The sequence below is a fragment of the Lycium barbarum genome, chromosome 4, assembly GCF_019175385.1.
Source record: "Lycium barbarum isolate Lr01 chromosome 4, ASM1917538v2, whole genome shotgun sequence".
NCBI lineage: Eukaryota > Viridiplantae > Streptophyta > Magnoliopsida > Solanales > Solanaceae > Lycium > Lycium barbarum.
In genome coordinates this window covers 118,592,005-118,613,712 of record NC_083340.1, presented here as the reverse complement: position 1 = coordinate 118,613,712, position 21,708 = coordinate 118,592,005, and the positions used below count along the sequence as shown (strand labels likewise).

At 39.1% G+C, this 21,708-nt stretch overlaps 1 protein-coding gene across 1 annotated transcript; it reads right to left on the bottom strand.

Annotated features, from left to right (window-relative positions):
• Positions 1–9,685: 9,685 nt before the first annotated feature.
• Positions 9,686–11,395, bottom strand: LOC132637701 (uncharacterized). The gene is made up of 4 exons (XM_060354755.1): positions 10,685–11,395; positions 10,327–10,578; positions 9,894–10,174; positions 9,686–9,701 (listed from the first exon to the last, which is right to left on the bottom strand). The coding sequence occupies exons 1-4, from the start codon at positions 11,393–11,395 to the stop codon at positions 9,686–9,688; spliced, it is 1,260 nt and encodes a 419-aa protein (XP_060210738.1).
• Positions 11,396–21,708: the final 10,313 nt, after the last annotated feature.

The following is a 21,708-nucleotide window of genomic DNA, read 5'->3' as shown; positions in this document are numbered from 1 at the left end:
AAGCGGAAGAATTATGGACGAGCATTCTAGAGCGGTTCGTCGTTATTAACAACCCTCGAATGCAACAACTAAAGTCGGAACTTGCAGAGTGCAAGCAGAAGTGAAGGACCATAGTGGATTACTATGGAAAACGCAGTAAGTTGTGGGAGGAATTAGCGAATTACGAACAAATTCCAACTTGTTTGTGCGTAAAGTGCACGTGCAATCTAGGAACGGTCCTAGAAGCCAAAAGAGATGAAGAAAAAGTGCATCTTTTCCTCATAGGATTGGATGAGGCGATGTATGGAACAGTGAGGTCGAACATACTAGCCCAGGAATCACTCCCATCATTGAACAAGGTCCATTCAAAGCTGGTGCAAGAAGAGTGTGTGAGAGGAATAGCATGGAAAATGTTAGACCAAAGTGAAACCATGGCTTTATCCGTACAAGGGAGAAACCCTTATCGCGACCAAGGTGAAGGAAAAAATGATGTTGCATTCTGCACACATTGGAAAAGATTCGGACACGTTGTGGACGGATGTTTTTGACTCATTAGTTATCCAGATTGGTGGCTAGGAATAAAAGAGGAGATAAAAAATATTAGGGAAGAAGACGATGACAGCAACAACAGCAGAGGGGTGGATTGGGATCTGGTCATGGAAGAGGTTACTGGGCTAACGCCGTGGTTACCAAAGAAGGAACTCAACCGGAGACAGGATCGATAAACACAGGCAGGACAGGACCTTACAATTTAAGCAACGAGATTCGGAAGACTATGATTCACATGTTGAATTCTCAAATAATAAACCCAAATGGCAAGATGGATAGTGAGACCGAAAACTCGTCCTGCATTATTGACTCCGAAGCTACTAATCATGTGACAGGTAATTTGGAGGAACTGAGTGATCAGCGAGACATTCCTAAGTGCCCGATTGGGCTTCCGAATGGAAGTAGCTCGGTGGTCATGAGAGAAGGAACAACCAGGCTAAATAATAGGATATGATTGAAGGATGTCCGATACGTTCTGGATTTAACATGCAATTTAATTTCGGTGTCACAACTTGTTGATCATTTAGATTGTGATGTTAAATTTGATAAAATTATGTGTGCCATATAGGACCCCACCACGAGGAAGTTTCTTGAAATGAGTGAGCGTCGAGATGGACTTTACTATTTTCGGAATGTGCCAAGGATATGAGCTATGAAGGCGGAGGCAATTTATTAGTTCGATCTTAAGCACAAACGGTTAGGTCATCCTTTTGCACAAGTAATGAAGTTCAGTATGGCATTAGGCCTAAAAGGCAATAGTATTAGATCATATAAAGAATGTGATATATGTCAAAGGGCAAAGCAAACAAGAAGTGTTTTTCTTTAAGTGAAAATATAGCTTAGGATATTTTTAAAATGATTCATTATGACTTATGGGCACCGTATAAAACTACTTCTTCTTGTGGTGCTTCATATTTTTTTACAGTTGTGGATGATACTTCGCGAGCCATGTGGATTTTTCTATTAGTCGACAAGAAAGAAGTGTCCAAAACCTTGAAGAATTTCTTTGCCTTGGTGGATAGTTGTTTCGTAAGAGGGTGAAGCTTTTTAGAAGTGATAATAGAACTAAGCTCACATGTATGAAGACTTACTTCTTCGAATGTGGAATTCTTTTCCAAACATCTTGCACAGGGACACCACAGCAGAATGGAAAAGTCGAAAGAAAATAGCGTCACATTCGTAATGTTGCACGAGCATTAAGATTTCAGGGTCATCTTCCAATCAAATTCTGAGGAGAATGTGTTTTTGGACTGCGGGGTATTTGATCAATATAACACCATCTTTGGTTTGAATGGGAAAACCCCCTATGAAATTTTATATCATGAGGCGCCTTGGTATGATCATTTAAGGGTGATAGGGTCACTATTTTATACACACACAAAGGGAAGAAGAAGGGACATGTTTGAGAGTCGGAGTCATTGGTGTGTCTTCTTGGGATACCCCTACGGAAAGAAGGGTTGGAGATTGTATGACTTAAAGAACGATGAATATATAGTCTTAAGAGATGTGGAATTCTATGAGACTAAGTTCTCATTTGTTGTAGGATCGAATAATTTGGTCAACAACATAGAAGTGACCCCGAACGAAACGAAGGGAGAAAGAAACCAACACAACTTTGAAGAAAACTAGACTGACAATGTAGGTACAAACGAAGCTTGGATGGATGAAGTATGGACATCGAATACAGAACATACAGATCAGCCGAAATTAGACTAGACAGATACCGGTCCAGAAAAAGAAAACATAGAGGAAGTACAGACGAAAGGTGTCTGGATCAAAGAAATACCCCCGAAAGAACAATTGTGTCAGCTAAAAGTCAGAAGCATGAACTGATTCAGTTAAAACATTCCAGAAACAAAGTCCATCAACACGTCCGTCCAATCCTCATCAACCCTCAGGTGCGCTTTATCCTTTAGCTCACTATATATCTTGTGATAATTTTTTCTCACAACACCAAAGCTTCCTTGCGGCAATCACCACCGGAACCGAGCCAAGAACCTTCTCAGAGTCAATGAAAAAAGAATATTAGAGTAATTCCATGCAGCAAGAGATCCAACCATTAGAGGATAATGAAACGTGGACATTAGAAACATTGCCACCGGATAAGAAAGCACTCGGATATAGATGGGTATACAAGATCAAGTACAACTCTGATGTCACAATCGAGCGATATAAAGCTCGGTTAATCATTTTTAAAAATAAATAGTAGAAAGGAATTTATTACAATGAAATATTTGCTCTGATTGATAAGGTAGTAATCACTCAGACCTTCCTGCATGTTGTGGCTGCGTGAAATTGGGAGTTGCATCAAATAGATGTTCATAATGCCTTCTTACACAGTGACCTTACGGAGGAAGTTTATATGAAATTTTCACCGAGGCAAGTATGTTGACTCCAAAAATATTTGTATGGTTTGAAACAATCCCTACAGTGCTGGTTTGTGAAATCGTCAATTGCTTTGATGAAATATGGATTCAAATGGTCGTACTCAGATTATTCTCTATTCACGATGCACCGGAAAGTTATGCAACTTAACGTTAGTCTATGTGGATGGCTTGATTATCTCTGGAAACAACCATAGTGCCATTGAACGTTTCAAAGACTATCTCTGCACATGTTTTCACACGAAGGATTTGGGCCCTCTGAAATATATTTTAGGAGTTTAAGTTGCACGTGAGCCAAACGGGTTATTTATCTGTCAACAAAGATATGCCTTCGATATAATATGAGTCCAAATTATTGGGAGCTAAACCAATCAATACTCCTACGGAACCGAATCACAATTTGTCGTTGGTCGAAGGAGCTGTAACGACCTGCTTGGTCATTATAGTCCTTTCGGCACTTATTGAACTTTCCCCAAGCTTGTTTAGCTCACATTTGACATAAGAGGATCATTGACACACTTCCCGAGGTGTTTAGATTTGATTCGGGTGACTTTTTGGAAAATTTGGGCTTTACGCTAAAAAGAGTTGACTCAAAGTTAACTTTTGGATAAACGAACCTTTCTCGAAAATCCGTTGATTTTGAGAGGTGCGGATGGTCATTTAGAACTTGCGTGCATATCTGGTTCGGTTCCCAATGCACTCAGGTGCATTTTGAGACTTCGGTTGGGAAGTTGGAATTGAGGTACTGGGAGTTGACTCGGTCAATAAGACCTCCGTTGGAAATTTCGATCCCACGAGTGTGTTTGTAGCGCGTTTTTATGTGGGTCTATGTATGTGGTTTATGAGCAGATGGCCTCGAGTATTAGTCACGATTTCATATTAATATTGTGATTATTTTTGGGGAAATCTGGTGGTGGTGTCCGCTTGGGCGGCACCCTTACCGCCCCAGCGGTACCGCCATAGCGGCGGGATGGGACGCTAAGTGTAATTAAGGGCAGACGTCATAGCGTTCTGAGAGATCATTGAGGCAGGATCGTTGCAGTGGCCCCGCTGCCGCTAAAATGGTATCAGGCCTGGTTATTTCATTAATTGTGTATTAAAATCCCTTAGTCCCTCATTTATTACTATTCTGAAATCTGAGCTATTGGGAGAAAATCTAGGGTATTCCTGGAAGAAATTCTCGGTGGTAAGTTCTTCTAATCCCTTTACTATTCCATTGTCCTTAGTCACCTTAGAATCTAATTATCTTGTTAGTTCATTAAGTGATTGAAGATTAAAAGTGGGTTTAATGAGTTCTTTTTTGTAGGCTTCTAAATCATGATTTGTTGGTTGGGTTAGCTTCTTTAAGCATTGAATTGATGATTAGACTCCTTTATTTCATAACTTCTTCCTAATTAGTGGCTAATTTATGGAATTGGAAGTTGGGGTTTATACCCAAATTTGGGGGTTTTGCTTAGAATCTGAAATTGAGTGAATTGTTGATTATTCTAGCTTGCTATTGATGGGAATTGATCACCTAGAGGTTTAATCTCATGTTAGGACTTCTAGTTCATAAACCCTATTCCATAGGTTGGGGATTTGGGTCTTGAATAAGAGTAGGGTTTGTTTGATGTTCTTCTTGATTCTAATTCCATGACTTGAATATGCTTAGACTTTCTTGATCTCGGGGCTCAAAGGAAAGGAAAGGCTAAGGTATGATTGTTGGTAATATTGTTGTGCGGCCTTCCGTGTAGGTTACGGTTTACCCTATGGTGAGACTTCATTTAGCGAAGCATATATTTAGATGATATTATCGGAGAAAGCATGTAAACCTTCGGGTATGAAGTTGGGTTGGATATTGTCTTAGGTTGGGTCTTGTTGTGTGATTGGGGTTAGCCACCCTGTTGTGTTGTGACTTATCTTATTCTATCATTGTTGGCTTGATTCCAGGTAGAGATAGTAGATATTAGAGACTTTTGACATATCCTGATTATGATTTTGTAGTATCTTACGTGTTGTCGTTTGATACGAGGATTGTGATTCTATTGTGGCTTATTATGTAGCCTTATCATTAATATTACTTATGTACCCTGTGAGGTACTGTGGAGAGTTGTGATCACATTGTGGATTATTGTGTAGCCTTTTCATGATATTGTTGGCGTGCCCATGCGTGGTACTTGTGATATTGAATTGATTATTGACATTGAACTCATACATTGCACGCATTCTCATCCTTCATGATATACTGTTGATACGTTAATGATACTTGATAAAACACTGTTATGAGCTGGGTTTAGTTGGATGAGAGTGACGTGAGGATCGATATCCAATGGTTGTCCCGGAATCGAGGTTGTGCGTAGCGATTGCTGAAGTTTTTGCTGGAATCTTGAGGTAGCGGTTGCCGAGGTTGTTACCGAAACCGTGAGGTACATGGACTTCACGGGTCCCTCATGGGTTGTGCTACCGAGATGTGATGTTCCATCATCGGAGTAGATGTGTATCATAGCATTGCATTGCATTCACATTCCATACATTATTGCATTGCATTGCACCATGGCTTCTATTGTGCTATTCTTGTGATGTATTTGTGATATACGGATTCAGACTGAGTATTTGAGACTTGACACAATTGGGTTTAGATGCTATAACATAGGTGATAACGTGTAGTTGGATTCCGGCTCGTATTTGATTTATACCTTGTTGATTTACCTGTTTATCTAACTTTATTGACTTGATATGTGTTAGCTAAACTTAGTCGGCTTATGGTACCTACCAGTAGTAGTTGTTTATGGTGACCTGCAATTGCTGCATTCTTTTATGAATGCAGAGTTCCAAGTAGGATCGACCTCTGGTTCTCGTGGCTAATTGTGGTGCAAGAGTTGCTTTTGAGAGTCTTACAGGGTGAGCACAGGGACGTCCGCCGCCTTGGAGATTCTTCCCTTATTTTATGTCTTTCTTGATATTCCGAGACATATTCAGACTTTTGATGTATTTGTATATTTCTAGACTTGTAGATGTTAGTTAATTGCTCTTGTATGATTAGACTTATTTCTGGGGTGGTTGATGTATTTCCGCACTATTCTATTTATTATTATGTCAGACTTACGTATTTCTATCTCTTCCCCATATTTATTTATTACTTCATGTATCTGAGATTGTTGGATAAGGGTTCGCCTACCGAGGTGGGAAAGGTAGGTGCCTATGCGACTTAGCTAAATTTGGTCATGCCAGGAGCCAATTTGGGAGATCCGGAACCATACCGACGTCCGGTCGATTGATTGATATATCTCAGTTTTAAGCGACTTGAGTCGTCATATTATGTGCATGTTCTATCACAATTCATGCAACAACTGAAGAAAACACACTGGAATGCGGTTCTCCATGTGGTTGGTTACTTGAAGAAGAATCTAGGACAAAACATCATGAGGAGAAGTGATTGTGATCTTCAATAAAGGATTGTGATCTTCAGTTGTACGGATGGTGTGATTCAGACTGGGCTGGATGTCTGTTGACTTGAAAAACACTCACCGATTGGTTTATCCCCCTCGAAAACTCACCCGAATTATGAAAAACCAAGAAGCAACACATTATCTCTCATTCATCAGCAAAGGTGGAATATCGATCAATAGCAATAACTGTACGTGAAGTAAAATGGTTAAAGGGAAATCGTTTGTGCGTTTAACATAAATCTCCGTTGAAAATGTATTGTGATAGTCAAGCGGCATTGTATATTGAAGTCGATTGTCACTATGTCCGAGATGCACTCGAATCCGGTATAATACTTCCCAGTTATGTACCAGTGAGGAATTGGCCGATGTGTTTACAAAGGCTTTAGGAAAATGGCAACATGAATATTTAATTGGCAAGTAGGGCATTTGAGCCCCTCATGCTCCAACTTGAGGGGGGCATTGAGACCGGATGTCACCGGACCAGTTTGTCTGGTCATGTCGGTGAGTTGAAACCCTATGTCGGTGGAATCCTGTTCTAGTCTAGTTGTAATAGTTTTATTTATGGTGAAATTACAGTTATGGTAATATAGGATGTCTAGTTCTATTAGATTAGGGCTACCTTATTAGACTAGGATAAAGAGGACCTTTACCTTATTAGACTAGGAGAAGGAGGACCTTCCTTGTATATAAGGAGGTCATCATAATGAGATACAAAGCAGAAATAATTCTCTCATTATTCTTGTCTCTCTAAATTCTCGTCTATGTCTCAATTTTAACATATTTCTAACCATTATAAATTATCCATTGAATAAATTAAATGATCATATCTCCATATGCATCATATATGTATGTGATTTAGTTAGTGAGATCAATTACTATTTATTTCGTAAAGACCACTACATACATATTGATCTAATCCGCTCATTAATGTCCTACTTAATGATCATATGATGAAAAACAATTCTAGATTAAAAACAATTTTAGGGTTTAGTGTTTTTTGATATGGCCCACCCCGGAACTCGCCCTAAAATTGCCTTTGGAAACACTATTATCAACTATATCCGTAACAACAATGATACTAAACAAAATGGTGTAATAATATAAAAGAAAGTTTGGCTCTCTCACAAACCTACTTTACGGTGACAAAACTATATTATTCAATGTAATGGAGTAATGACCACACATTGCTTAGTTTTCTAAGGTCAAATAAATTTTTTCATAACTCATATGGGCATAATACATAAACAAGCCCCCAAACATGGCCTCAGATAGCAAGTATGCCCTCCAACTTTGGGTGTGCACAAGTGGGCACCTCAACTTGTCTCAATTTGTCAGTTGAACACTCCAATTTACAAAATGATCATCTAGACACTTCCAAAATTTATGTGTCGCGTCAGCATTTATGTTTACTTGTTCAAGTCTATACAAGTTGAGGTGCCTACTTGTGCATACCTAAAGTTGGAGGGCATGCTTGCCAGCTGAGGCCAAATTTGAGGGCCTGTTTATGTATTATGCCTAATTAATATGTTAAAATTAGTATAAACTTTAAATCTAAAAATTAAACCAAAAATAAAATCTATATAAAGGCGATCAACTTTTTTCTCTCTTCAAATTCACTTATTTATTATGTCGTGCACTTTGTTATAGTTATTATAATTGTGTGTGCGCGCGCTCAACAATAAACACGAACCCAAATCATCATATGATACAGTTGGAAAGAGAAAGTAAATAGCAAATTATCTGGTTTATTTGTCTAGCAAGTGGAAAGTAAATGTACAACACAATCAAATACAACAAAATTAGAGCACAAATATTACAAAATACACACCAATTATACTCTTGGTCGACAAACAGGGATGACAACCTCCACCTGTTTGTCAAGCCTCTTCTATATATTAGTAAAGTAAAGTAATAACACATGTCATGTCTCTACTCAGGTTCCTACTCTAGGCCTTGTCTTACATAAGTACAACAACAACATACCCAATGTAATCCCATAAATGGGGTCTGGGGTGGGTAAGATGTACGCAGACTTTACCTCTACCTTTATGGGGTAGAGAGGTTGTTTGCCTTGTCTTACATAAATATAATTATAAATCACCGTATTACAAAAAGATATATGATTAACCGGTACATAACGAAAGAGATACAGCAAAAGCAACAGACAATAATAGAGAGACCAAGTAAATGTGCTAAAGTAGCATATATACCAGTTATAAATGCTACTACAACTATCGTCATGGCCAAACCCTGCAAATAAGTTGTAGCAAAATAAAGCCTCCGTAGACCTTTTAACTCGTTTAGGATTTTATCTTGATCTACGTTTTGATCTGCCATGAAGAAGTAAATGAATATAGCACCAGCGGAACATGCAAAGGCAATGACATATGTAACAGCAAATACACGGAATGTTGTATTCCTTATTAGAATAGCCATCCCTTTAGTAGGGTTATTGGGATCATTGTCTAAACCTCTTGGCAATGTGAAACCAGTTGTGAAAGTCACTGGCATTATTAGAGTGGCCACATCTAGTTGTATTTGAGTTGCCTTCATAATATTTTCTTCTATTTCAGCTCTTAGCTTTGTCCTCCCTCTATTGTATGTTTATACTCATTTGATCCTCCCTCTGTTGTATTTTTCCACTCGTTTCATCCTCTCTCTCTGTTGTATGTTTCCACTCGTTTGATCTTCCCTCTTCTTCTTTTTATCAAAACAGCCAACATTAAGTTAGTCGTGGTTTTATTAAACAAAATAGTTGTACAGAATCTGAAAATACAAGGCCAAAAGTGCCTAAAACATGCACTAAGCAGACTAAGCAAAACTACCAAAGCCTAAAAACAACAAACTATGCAAGTCTTGATTTGATTTCACCAGAAGCAACCTCAGAGATCTCACTAGGTGCTATGAAATAAATAATCTCAGAAGACTCCTTCTAACGTGGATTTTGAGTATGTTAAAGACCTGTTCTTTACTCATCTGCATGTACTCCATGAATCTGCATTATGTTGTATACTCATCAGTACACATGACTTTGCATTAGTATACAAATTCTTGCAATAGCCTGAACATCAAGTTAATACCACGCATTGGTTAGAAAATGCATAGTAACAGAAATCATGGCTACTAATCTTCCCTTTTGATCATCTTATCTCTATTGTTGCTGACCCTCTTGTGCTCTTACTTCCTTTTCAACTTGTTGCAGTTTTACTGCATCTTGTGGAAATGTCCTTACCTGATCTTCAATCTGGTTCTCTTGTATATACTGTCTTGAATCTGAATGATGAAATGTGCATTTTATCAATGTTAACCAGCTTCTTTGCAGCTACTGGTAGTTCTTGAAAATTATTACAGTCCAGTGTACCTACAAAATCAAATATATAGTTAGCAAAAAAATCAGCCAGCTGGTTTCCTTCTCTCATGACATGGCCAATGTGTATTAACCCTTTCTTTCTCCGTTCCAAGATGTTGTGAAGCTCCATATTGACTTCACCAGATATGTATTAACCCTTTGTTTCGACATTCCAAGATGTTGTGAACCTCCATACTGACTGACCATGGCACTTCCCATTCACCTTCAACTATCTTCACCGGAGTTAATGAATCTGTCTCTACATATAGTGGCATCAAATGGATATTAACATAGTAAACTATGCCATTGTACATTGCTTTTGCCTCAGCTACAAGACAATGTGTATCTGCTATTCTCCTTACACTAGCATGAATGAACTCCCTTACACTGTCCCTAACACAATATGCAGAAGAGCTAGGTCCAGGATTCCCTTTTGATGCACCATCACTGTTACATTTAAACCATCCCTGAGGTGGACTTGTCCACTAAACCAAAGTAAATATCATTTGAGCTATAATCTATAAGCTATTGCACCAGATGAGACCATGAATTGGACAAATTCTTCATCCAATGGTACTTGGTTCTTGCTAGTTCGACTAAATTCAGATTAATGGCATATATCACCTTGTACTTAGACATTGTCCCTCCATGCAGAACTGTATTTCTTCTTTTCCATAGTTGCCAAACTATAATAGCAGGTGCTGCCTGATATAATGGCTTCAACTTGACTGAACACTTTGCATCCCACCACTTCTTGACTGCTTGCTTCACTTGAACAAAAGGGCCATGAATTCCTGCTGCATCTGAGAATGTTTTCCATATTCCTGCTGCATACTCTCCTGTCAAGAATGTATGTTACAATGTTTCTTGTTGTGGCTGAGAACAACATCTACAGATAGAAACAATAAATATGCCCATTCTAGCTAATACATGATCCAATGGTAATTTCTGCTTCCAAACTCTCCATAAGAAAAAAGCAATCTTGAACTACAAACCTTAGTCCATATTTGCTGAAAAAACCAGTTATGATCCTTTCTCTGTCTGAGCTTATCCCATGCACTTGATACTGTGAAATTTCCATTACCATTAAGTAGCCACCATGCCTTTTCCATTGAGTGATTAACTGCATCTCTAGAAAAAATCTTCAGAATGTACTCAACTAAATCTTTAGGAACTGTTTGTTGCAGTTTTGGAATATTCCATCTTCCATCCATCATTATTTCATCCACATCCTGAATGCTTTCATCCATTGGAAAGTTAGAAGGCATCACATCTACAAGAGGTCCCAATTTAGTCCAGTTATCATACCAAAAATTGGCAGAACCATTTCTTGGTTCCCACCAAATATGTTTCTCCATATTATTTCTAGCTTCAAGCATTTTCTTCCAACGTTGAGAGCCTCCTTTCCATTGCACTAAAGTTGGGATTTGCCTCTTACAATACTTGTTCCACATGTAAGTAGACCACAAGGAACAACTATTTCTAAATCTCCACCACAACTTAGCAAACAATGCATTGGAGATATCAAAAAGAGATCTGAACCCCAACCCTCCTTCAGTCTTTAGTAAAGAAACCTTCAACCATGCAGACCAATGCTTGCTCTTCCCTTCCTCTTTATTGCACCAGAAGAATCTTGCAAAGATTTTATGTAATTCATTTATAGTGTACTTTGCAGGAGCCATTGCAGAAAGCAAGTATGGAGGCATACTTTTAGAACACTAGTAATAAGAACTGCCTTTCCACCAAATGAAAGAAGCTTACCTTTCCAATTATAAAGTTTGTTCTTAACCTTCTTTATCAAATCATTATAATACACCTTCTTCTTTCTGGAATAAATTATAGGACAGCCTAAGTACATGAAAGGAAATTCCCTTCTACTACAACCAATACTTTGCATCACTTCTTGACTAAGACTTACAGATGTTTTCTGATGCATATAAAAGCAGCTTTTGTCCCTATTTATCAACTGACCTGACACTGCTTCATACTCCCTCAAAACTGTCATGATTAAGCCTAATGAATCCTTATCTGCCGAAGCAAATATTATGGTATCAACAACACATGCAAGATGGTTCAACTTTGCACTCCACTTTGGCATGTCAAATCCAATATACTGCTCATGTTCAAATAAAGAGTTTAGTGCTCTTGACAACACTTCTGCAGCTAGAACAAACAAAGCAGGTGACAATGTATCACCTTGCTTCACCCCTCTAGTGGAATGAAAAAATCCATGAGATTTCCCATTCACCAATACAGAATACCAATTATTAGCCAATAATCTCCATATTTTATCCACAAAGTTGCTTGCAAATCCCATATTTTCCAGTACATTTGTTAGGAATACCCAAGACACCCTATCATAGGCTTTTGCCATATCTAACTTGAGAACTACATTTGTAGGCTTTCCTCTTTTTCTGATATCAGTAACAATTTCCTAAGTGAGAAGTACATTTTCAATAATACTCCTTCCCTTAACAAAACCAGATTGGTGACTAGATATCAGATAAGGTAACAGCCTATCCAATCTCCCATGCACCACTCTTGAAATAACTTTATTGATAAAGTTACTCAAACTGATAGGTCTCAAGTTAACAAAGCTTTGTACCAAGTCTTTCTTAGGAAGAAAAACCAAATTGGTGTGTGTAATGGATTTTGGAAGAGTATATCCCTCATAGAAGGCTCTCACGACATTATAGACATCTATACCAACAACATCCCAATATGTCTGATAGAAGGTATCTGATAGCCCATCTGGACGACATTCACTATCGCCTTTAAGCTCAAACACAACCTTTTTAACTTCATCAAATGATGGTATTTCACACAATTGCAAATTACACTCATCAGACTCTATTCTAGGAATAAACCTGAGCATGCTATAATCAGAAACCACTGTTTCTTGTGTAAATTGACTTTGGAAGAAATGAACTACTCCTGCTGCTATCTGATCATCATTCTCTAGCCATACTCCATCTTATTCTTGAATTCTCTTGATCTGCAACCTCTTTCTCCTACCCTTAACTATATAGTGAAAGAACTTTCTATTTCTATCACCTTCAGAAAATCAAGTGTATCTTGATTTTTGCTTCCAAAATTCTTCTTCATAATGCAAATTCTTCTTCATTTCTGCTTGAGCAAGTTGCTATATTGATCTATTCTCCACAATAGGTTCCTCTTCAAATAGATGTTCTTTAATTCTCACTATGTCCTCCCTTATGATAAGTTGTTTGAAAATATCTCCAAAGGAAACCTTACTCCATATTGATAACGCCCATTTAATCTGCTTAATCTTCTTTTTAAAACTTAGGAAAGGATCACCATCACAATTCACAGGCCAATTATCTTTAATAGTATCTAATAATCCCTCATGTTCTACCCAAAATTTCAAAAACTTGAAAGGCCTGATGGAATGAAGAACTTTAGTGCCAAATGAAATAAGGAGTGGAGCATGATCAAAACCTACTCTAGACAGGTGCTCCACCTCTATATTCCCAAACCAACGTTGCAATTGAGAATTGACCACACTCCTATCTAACCTCTCAAAGATACAATCATATCCTGCCCTCTCATTCCACCAAGTGAAAGGACCTCCTTTGAAGGCAGGTTCCATCAATTCACAAGAGTTAATGCAAAAGGCAAAATCTTGTGGTAATACTGGTGTGCCTCCTATTTTTTCTTCTTCATTCATCACCACATTAAAGTCACCACCTACCATCCATGGTTCATCAACAATTGAGGACAAGTGATATATACTATCCCACAGCTGCAATATATCATTATCATCACATTTAGCATATACCAAAGTGGTAACCAGGTATCTACTGTGCTCTTGCAAAAACAGCTTCAATGTAATCTCCTGTGCAGTATCTGATAGAATCTCTACATCAACATTTCATCCACAAAAAAACAAATCTTCCCATTATAATTTGCACATGACCTCTGCATACCTAACCTTCTTTGGTACTTTTGTATATATCTAGCTTGTTGGAAAGGTTACATCAAAGTTATCAACACAAATTTATGATGCCTATGTAACATTTGTAGCCTATGAAAAGCTTGTTGAGTCCTTACTGATCTAATATTCCATATAAATGATTTTAAGATTATTTAAAAGAATGTTTTAATGTAGAAACTCTCTTTGGCACAACCCTGGTAGGTTTGATCTTCCCTTTGTTGTATGTTTCTACTCATTTCCATTTCATCCTTTGGCTTTGGCATGTTTCCTACTATCTTGAAGTCAATAGTAGAGTTGACATAGTGAAATCTATCCCTTATACGTTGACAAAGGTGAATGCAAAAGTAATTAAATACTACTGTACTACTCCCTCTGTCCCAATTTATACGACACATTTTCCTTTTTAGTCAGTCCCAAAAAGAATGACACATTTCCTTATTTGGCAACAATTTAACTTTAAACTTTACCTTTTACGCTTAACGAGATAATTTATAACTATACAAATATCTTTGGCTTGTTTTAGACCACAAGATTCAAAAGTCTTCCTTTATTTCTTAGACTACGTGTCCAGTCAAACTTCATCACATAAAATGGGACGGAGCGAGTACTAAGTAATATCTGGTGCGTGCCTTCTATATTGACTCTATGCAAGGCAATGTTATTATGTCATGCAAAGTTTGGTTTTCTTTTCTAAATGGCATCTTCTTTGCCTTGGGATGGTTTGTCAATTCTTTAGGCACATCATTCCCAGATGCACCAAACAAATGCAGAGGGGTGTTACCATTATCGTCTGGCTCATCAACAAGGCTACCCTAATGTTTGAACTTCAACAAGGAGCTGAATAACTTGGCTTGATTGTTCAATGCAGCTATTGTTAAGCATTTCCCAGCAATCTGGGAAATGCGTTAATTGCTCAGTTATCATGTTTACATCACCTTCACTAGCTGTAATATGAATTGCAGTCGTCTAGTTATTTTCACTGCCTGCTAAAAGGTAGGCTAAGGATTTCTTCCACCCCAACATTTAATAAATTACTTCTCTCAATCCTAGTTTAACAGCATAGCCCCGTTAGAGTGCTTTTGATCTGCAGGGATAGGAAACACGATTCTCGAGGTTATTGGACGAGTTTTGATAGGATTTGAGGAAGTTAGAACATTAAATTGAAAAATGTTTGACTGATAGTTGACTTTTTGGTAAACGGACCGGACCTCTTTTGGAATTTCGTCGATTCCATGAGGTCCGGAGGGTCGATTCTAATTTGGTAGGATGATTGGTTCGGTTCTTGAGGCATTCGGGAGTGTTTTGTACCCTTGGTTGCAAACTTGATTTTGGCCATTTGGGGGTTGACCGGGTCAAGGTTACCTTCGTTGGGAATGCTGAGGCCACGGTTGAGTTCGTAGTACATTTTTACATGCAGCTGCATGTTTGGGTTGAATCCGGGAGGTCTAGGATAGATGTCAAGATTTTGGGTGGAACTTGGTGAAAATTTTCTGATGTCCTGCTTCTGCAAGTGTGTTTCCGCCTCTGCGGGTCCACCCATGTCGGACTTGGCCTACAGACGCTAGTGCTAAGTCATTTAATAAGATCCACCTCAGTGGATGATTGTCCGCCGAGGTGGGATCGCGTAAGCGGGTCTTGCTCTGCATAAGCAGAGATCTCTATATCAGAATCCTATATTTTCCCCATTTGAACCATTCGTCTTCCATTCACTAAATTAGTAACCTAAGGAGTTCTAAGGGAGATTTGAGGAGCTTTTAGATTTGAATCTTCATTGGGTAAGTTTCCTTTCACTCCATTGTGTTTTATTTAATGATTAAACTTGGATTTGATGGTGGAATTAATAGGTTTAGTTAGAAAGAAAGTTTGTAGACCCTAGGTTGACTTCAAGAATCTTATGTTTCGGAAATGGTTTTTGTTCGTAAATCTTGTTTAATCTAGTATTGAATTACTTGGAATGAGTAGATACTAAGGGTGTGTTCGGTATGGAGGAAAACATTTTCCAATTTTGTCATGTTCGTTTGGTCAAAAATTTGGGAAAATATTTTCCTTAGAAAAACAAGCTCCTTAAAAATGGAAAAAAATGATTTCCCTAATCAAAGTAAGGAAAACAAGTCCACAATTCGCATTTCACCAACCACCCAAGCCCCAACTACCAAACCGCAACCACTCCTGCAACCCATGCACCACCCACCTCCCACCCCCAACCACCAAACCCTAACTACTCCCGCAACCCATGCACCACCCAACCACTCCCGCAACCAATGCACCTTGCACCCCACCCCCTTCCCCCACCCCCAAAAAAAATAATTTTTCTTCTGGGTTTTCTACACCACCAAATCCCTCCCTCCCTCCCCCCCCCCCCCCTCCTCCCTCCACCGCCCCCAAAAAAAATTAAAATTTTTCTTCTAGGTTTTCTACACCACCCTATCCCCCCACCCCCTCCCTCCATCGCCCACACCCCCTAGAAATTTTTTAAATTTTTTCTTCTGGGTATTCTACACCAACACATCCCCCCACCCACCACCCCCCAAAAAAAATCTTTTTTACTTCTCTTTTGGGTTTTCTACACCACCACATCCCTCCCCCGGCCCTCTCGACACCCCCACCACCCCCTCCAAAAAAAATAATTTTTTTAAAAGTTTTGAAAAGTTCTCATTTTTTTTTGGTTATCTACACCCACCCCCTCCCGAATTTACTACTTCATAATCAATTTTACCTTTATAAAAAAATAATAAAAATTGAAAGTTTGTGTGGTTAAAAATTAAAAATTTTGAAGGGGGTTATGGGGTGTCGGGTGGGTCGTGGGTGGTGTAAAAATCCCAAAAAAGTAACTTTTAAAAAAAATTATAAGAATTTTTTTGGGGGGTCGGGGGGGGGGGGGGGGGGGGGGAATGTGGTGGTGTAGAAAACACAGAAAAGAAAATTAAAAAATTCAAAAAAAAAAATCTATTGTGGGGGGTGAGGGTGGGGCGAAGGGTGGGTGTGGGGGTTGATCTGGTATGGGGTGGTGGCATTGGAGTGTAGTTTTTGGGGCTTAGGTGGGTATTTTCCAGAAAATGTTTTCTACCAACGAAACGAACATGAGAAAATAAGTAAGAAATTCACTTATTTTCCACTACCCATGAGAAAATAAGTAGAAATTCACATATTTTTCAGAAAACAATCTCCTTGGAAAACATTTTCCTCAAAAACATTTTCCTCCATACCGAACACACCCCAAGTTGAATCTATCTAAATTTCTTGGATTATGAATATGGAAAGTTAGGGTTTCTTTCTAAATTGGTGTTTTTTTTAATTAAAGGGTGAATTGAGGATTAATTGAGCTTAATTAGTAATTGAGAGATAGTATTGGACTTCCTAAGTGCTATTAACCAATTTTACTTTACTTTCCTATTTTGCCCTTATGGGCCCAATTTTCTCTTTAAAAAGGGTTAATTTCGACTCGTATAGTATTGTAGCAATATGGGTACCGTTAGTATTTTTTTCTAATATAGAATACGTTATTGTATAGACTTCGATCATTCAAAAGCTCTTTGGAAGTGCAAGGCTTGTGTTAGATAGTTTGTGGCACCCGCTCGGCATCGAGGTAGGTTACCGTTTACCTTTCGGTTAGAGTATAATTAGCGAAGCATATGTAGGAGTTAGATATTGATGGGGAAAGCATGCTAGGCCTTCGGGTATGAAGTTGGGATGGAATGCAATTAGGTTGGTTGTTGTTGTTTATGGGCTTGTTGCCTTGTTGTTGTGATTAGGTTTGTTGCCTTATTTGCTATGTTGTGATTTGCGTATGAATTCATCTCTCTCTTGTTATGTCACTTATCATCAGAAAGAGGAAGAATCATGAGATTAGGCTTGAATTATGATGTGTGGTTATGATAAGACACGGATGAGATTTTGGTTACGATTTATTATTGATTATGATATCTTGCATGGCATAAACCCTCGTTTCATATGTTGCATTGATATAAATTGTGACTCGGTATTGATTATGATAAATCAGGCAAAGGATTATTCGAGGTCTTTGCCAGATTGTGTAAAAGTAAGATGAGAATCGTGATCCGAGGTTGTTACCTGAGCGGAATGTGTTATACTCGCTACCCGAGGTTTCTCGCCAGGACGAGGATGTACATGGACTATGCGAGTCCCCTATTGATCATGACTATTGAGATGTGAAGATTTCCATTCGTAGCATGTGTGTACAGTTTGAGGTATTTGGCCAGTGCATTGCATCGCATATGCATTCACTCTTACATCCATTCTTCATTGACTGTACATGGCATTGATATTGAGTTGATCTTATGTTGATTTGTTTCATGACTGTGCTTGACTGCTTACATGTCTACTTGTTGATTTCTTCTATCATAGATGTGAACTAATTGTTGTCGGCCTATGATACCTGCTAGTACGTAGTGTTTGTACTGATACTACCTTGTTGTACGCCTTTCTGAGTGCAGAGTTTGCTACAGGATCCACGTCAGCCACTCGTGAGTGATTCCTGTGGCTTCTAGTACGAGTTTCCTGCGTGATCCATGTTTCAGATCCACAGCCTGGAAAACTCTTCTCTTATGATATATGTTCTTCTGCTCCGAGACAGTAATTTAGACTCTTATGTATTTACTATATTCAGACTTATGTATTTTATAGTTGCTCCTGTACTATGACTTGACTAGATTCGTGGGGTTTCATTTGTATTTCCGCGTTTAGATATTTATGACATGATATTGATACTGCTTAAATAATTCTATTTCCTTTTGTATGTTTAAATCAATTGTTGAATGAGGGAAGGGTTCGCCCACCAGGAGGGTTAGTGTAGGTGCCCGCTCGATTGGGTCGTGACATGTTGGTATCAGAGCTCTAGGTTACCGGTCTTACAAGTACAAGAGAATATCTAGTAGTCTTGCGGATCGGTACGATGAGCTCCGTACTTATCTGCGAGAGGCTATATGTCATTTAGGAAACTTCCAATTCTTCCTTTTCTTTCGTGCTACTTTATTCAAATTGGTATCTAGTCAATTCAAATTGGTATATGAATTTCTTTGTCTTATTCTCTCAACGGATAGTGGGGACTCATCCTTAAATCTTACGGAAGCGGTTTGACATGACGTGGCGCGGTTAGGTACAGATGTGTTATTCTGATACAGGCGCATGACCAAGTCCAGTTTTCAGCCATGATCAGGTTTCTCTAGTTGGTATGGAAAGGTTTCAGCATCGTCAAAGTTTAGTTTAATAGATGCGTGGCACAAGTGTTTCAATGGCAAGTCAGCAATTCAGTAATGCAAGTGTATCGATGTCAACATCAGGAAGCAAGTGTAACTTAAGAAGGATCGTCGGATTCGACAAGAGGGTGGTGACTGTGTTATGATGATGAAATGAAGTTGAGAATAAGGAAAGGAAAGGCGAATTTTGTGGTAAGGTGTAACAAAGTAAGATTTCTTAGGGTATATTAGTAAGAGTACTTCTTGTCTTATGGGACAAAGGCGTAAGGAAGAGAATTTAGATCGATCAATCTCCGCTATAGGAAGGGAACAATTGGTATCTGACATGCTCGTCAGGATAAGGTTGCAAGATATGAAAGGGCAGATTTTGTATTCGATTTTGGAAAGTTAAGTTGGGCTTCGATGTGACAGAATGGTAGTGGTGGAGTGTGTGGGTTTTTTCTGGGAAATGGCTATCGATTCTAGATCAGAAGGAAAGGTAAATTATGATTAATGGGAACTTGAGGTAGTGAGCAGGTGTGGTCCTTCAGTAAAGGGTGTGTTCGCAGGGTCGTTGTGTTTAGAGGATTGGTGAGGGGATCCTTTGAAATAAGAGCTTGTGGATTTGAGAGTTATGTCGCAGTTATACAATGTAGAGTTGACGTACGGATTCATGGATGAGCTGGTATGTTCGGTTATGTCGCAGGCTAATGGGGGCCAGTGGTTAACTAATAGAAATGACTCAGTGATGGGCAAGAGTGAAGTTTTAGCAGTCAAGGATTTATCGGGTATTACATCTAATCTTGGACAAAAGGTGTGGGCATTGTATCTGTTGTGTAAGTTTCGGCTATTCCTACTGTTGACACCTAATTTTCACCTCATAAAACGCGTATTTTAATTTTTCAAATTTTCCGAGTCTAAGACGGAGTACGGATGCGAGGGAAAAAGCTTTGATGAAGCAAAGTGTAAAGCTGAGGCATATTTCTAAAACAAAATAGTTTCCACGTCGACGAGTAAAAAGGGACTGCCTGGGATTGAAGAAAACCAACATCGCCTAGGCTCTTTCGCTCTCTCTTATTAGAAGAAGGAAGGGGCGCGACCCCACTCAGCTATTTCCAAGTACGTATCATCCGCTGCGTTATTCGCCGTCTCTGCGGCCGCCAAAAGCCAAATAGAGACTTCAAGAAGCTTCTATTTATAGGCCTTGGAGGCCCCAAAAAAAAGAGAGACTGAATTTCTTCCACCTTCCCTGTACGAGTAGTGAAGAACCCTTCTCATACCCTCCCTTACAGGAGCCTAACGGAGAATTCAATGAATGTGCTTGCGGCCTCTTCAACCTCGCTCCTAACTATTCATATTCATGGCTTATTCATAATCTAGGGCATTCGAACCGCGTCTAAACTAAATGTTGGGCAAGGGCCATTTATCAGTCAGGGCCAAATCCTTCTCCCTAAAAATTCCGGATTTTCTTTCCTCGGCTTCTATTCCCAAAGGCGAATCCTAACCGAAGCAAATTAGCCCCGTAGCTACAAAGAAAAAGAAGTTGTCGGAGACGATGCGACGAAATCAATCAAAATGGACCTGAATTGAATCATGACTATATAAGCTAGGGAGACAAGGTTAGGCGCTGGGTAGGGCAGCGCATCTGTTTCAGGGCAAGGGGCGTTCAGCCACTTGACTCGTTGGAAAGGGGTGGGATTAGCAGTTTTCTCTATTTTCTTCAATGGTAGGAGACGCTTTTGGATATTCAATAAGATTCAACTACGAATTGCCCGATTGCTGATTCACTGCGCCGATTCGGGCGGTTGGTGGCCCCTTCGAGAGTTGCGGGTCCTTCGCCAAATCAACTATTTCGTTTGAGGGGTCAGAAAGCCCCGATTCTTGGCAGAGGGAAGCCCCATGACCGACCGAACCGAGGCAGACCATGCTACCAGTCCTAGCTGGCACCGAAGCGACCGGTTTACGGAACAAGGAGGTAAGAAAGGGCCAGGAGATTGATAAGGCTGTTATTAATACGACTAGTCCGAGAGCTAGCAAGGCAACATGTCCATAATAATAACCACGCCGAATGGGCCGGGACGTCTGGCATAATAATTTCGAAAAGGCTCGTCTTCAATTTAGCTCAACTTGTCACCCACAAACGGATGGCCGCTCCACTGTTCTGAATAGTGAGAAAGAATGAAATTCGATCAAATCGATCGAGAAAGGTGCGGCATCCGCCTGAACGGGGAGAGGATTTCCCTAATACAAAGATAGGCATGTCAGGAAACAATGGGAAGTCCTCCACACAGGCCTTGAATGCTTCTTCTTATAATGAAGTCGAGTTATGGCATCGTAGATTAGGGGGCCCGGATACCGCCTAAACCAGTGCAAGGTAGTATTCCCCGCTCTCTCTTTTTTCCAGCCTTCTTTTTATTTTAAAGGCATATAGTGCGTTCTCGCCACCGGGATCGTTGAGGCCCCATGAAGACGGCTCTACTTCACTAGGAAGACATAGGTACTGATGACTAAATTCCCTGGAGCTTTAACAAGATCCCCAGATGCGTGGGCCGATAAGTCATCATCTTCGAGAATTTCAAAAGAATGTGAATGAAAATCAAATGTGAATTCAAAAAAAAAAAATCATGCCCTTAAAATTTTGAAAAATTAAAAATCCCGAGAAAATTACAAAAATTGACGTTTAATCATTATTTTCCTAAAAACTTAACAATTACAAGAAATTATGAGTTATTTACTTTCATAAATATAATTCAAAAAGAAAATACGCATCCCGCTCTGTCTAACTCGGAAAGATTGTTAATTAAGACGATGTATGAATTATGGTTTATTTTTTTATCGCATTTTTCACATTCTTAAATATTCCCCGGCA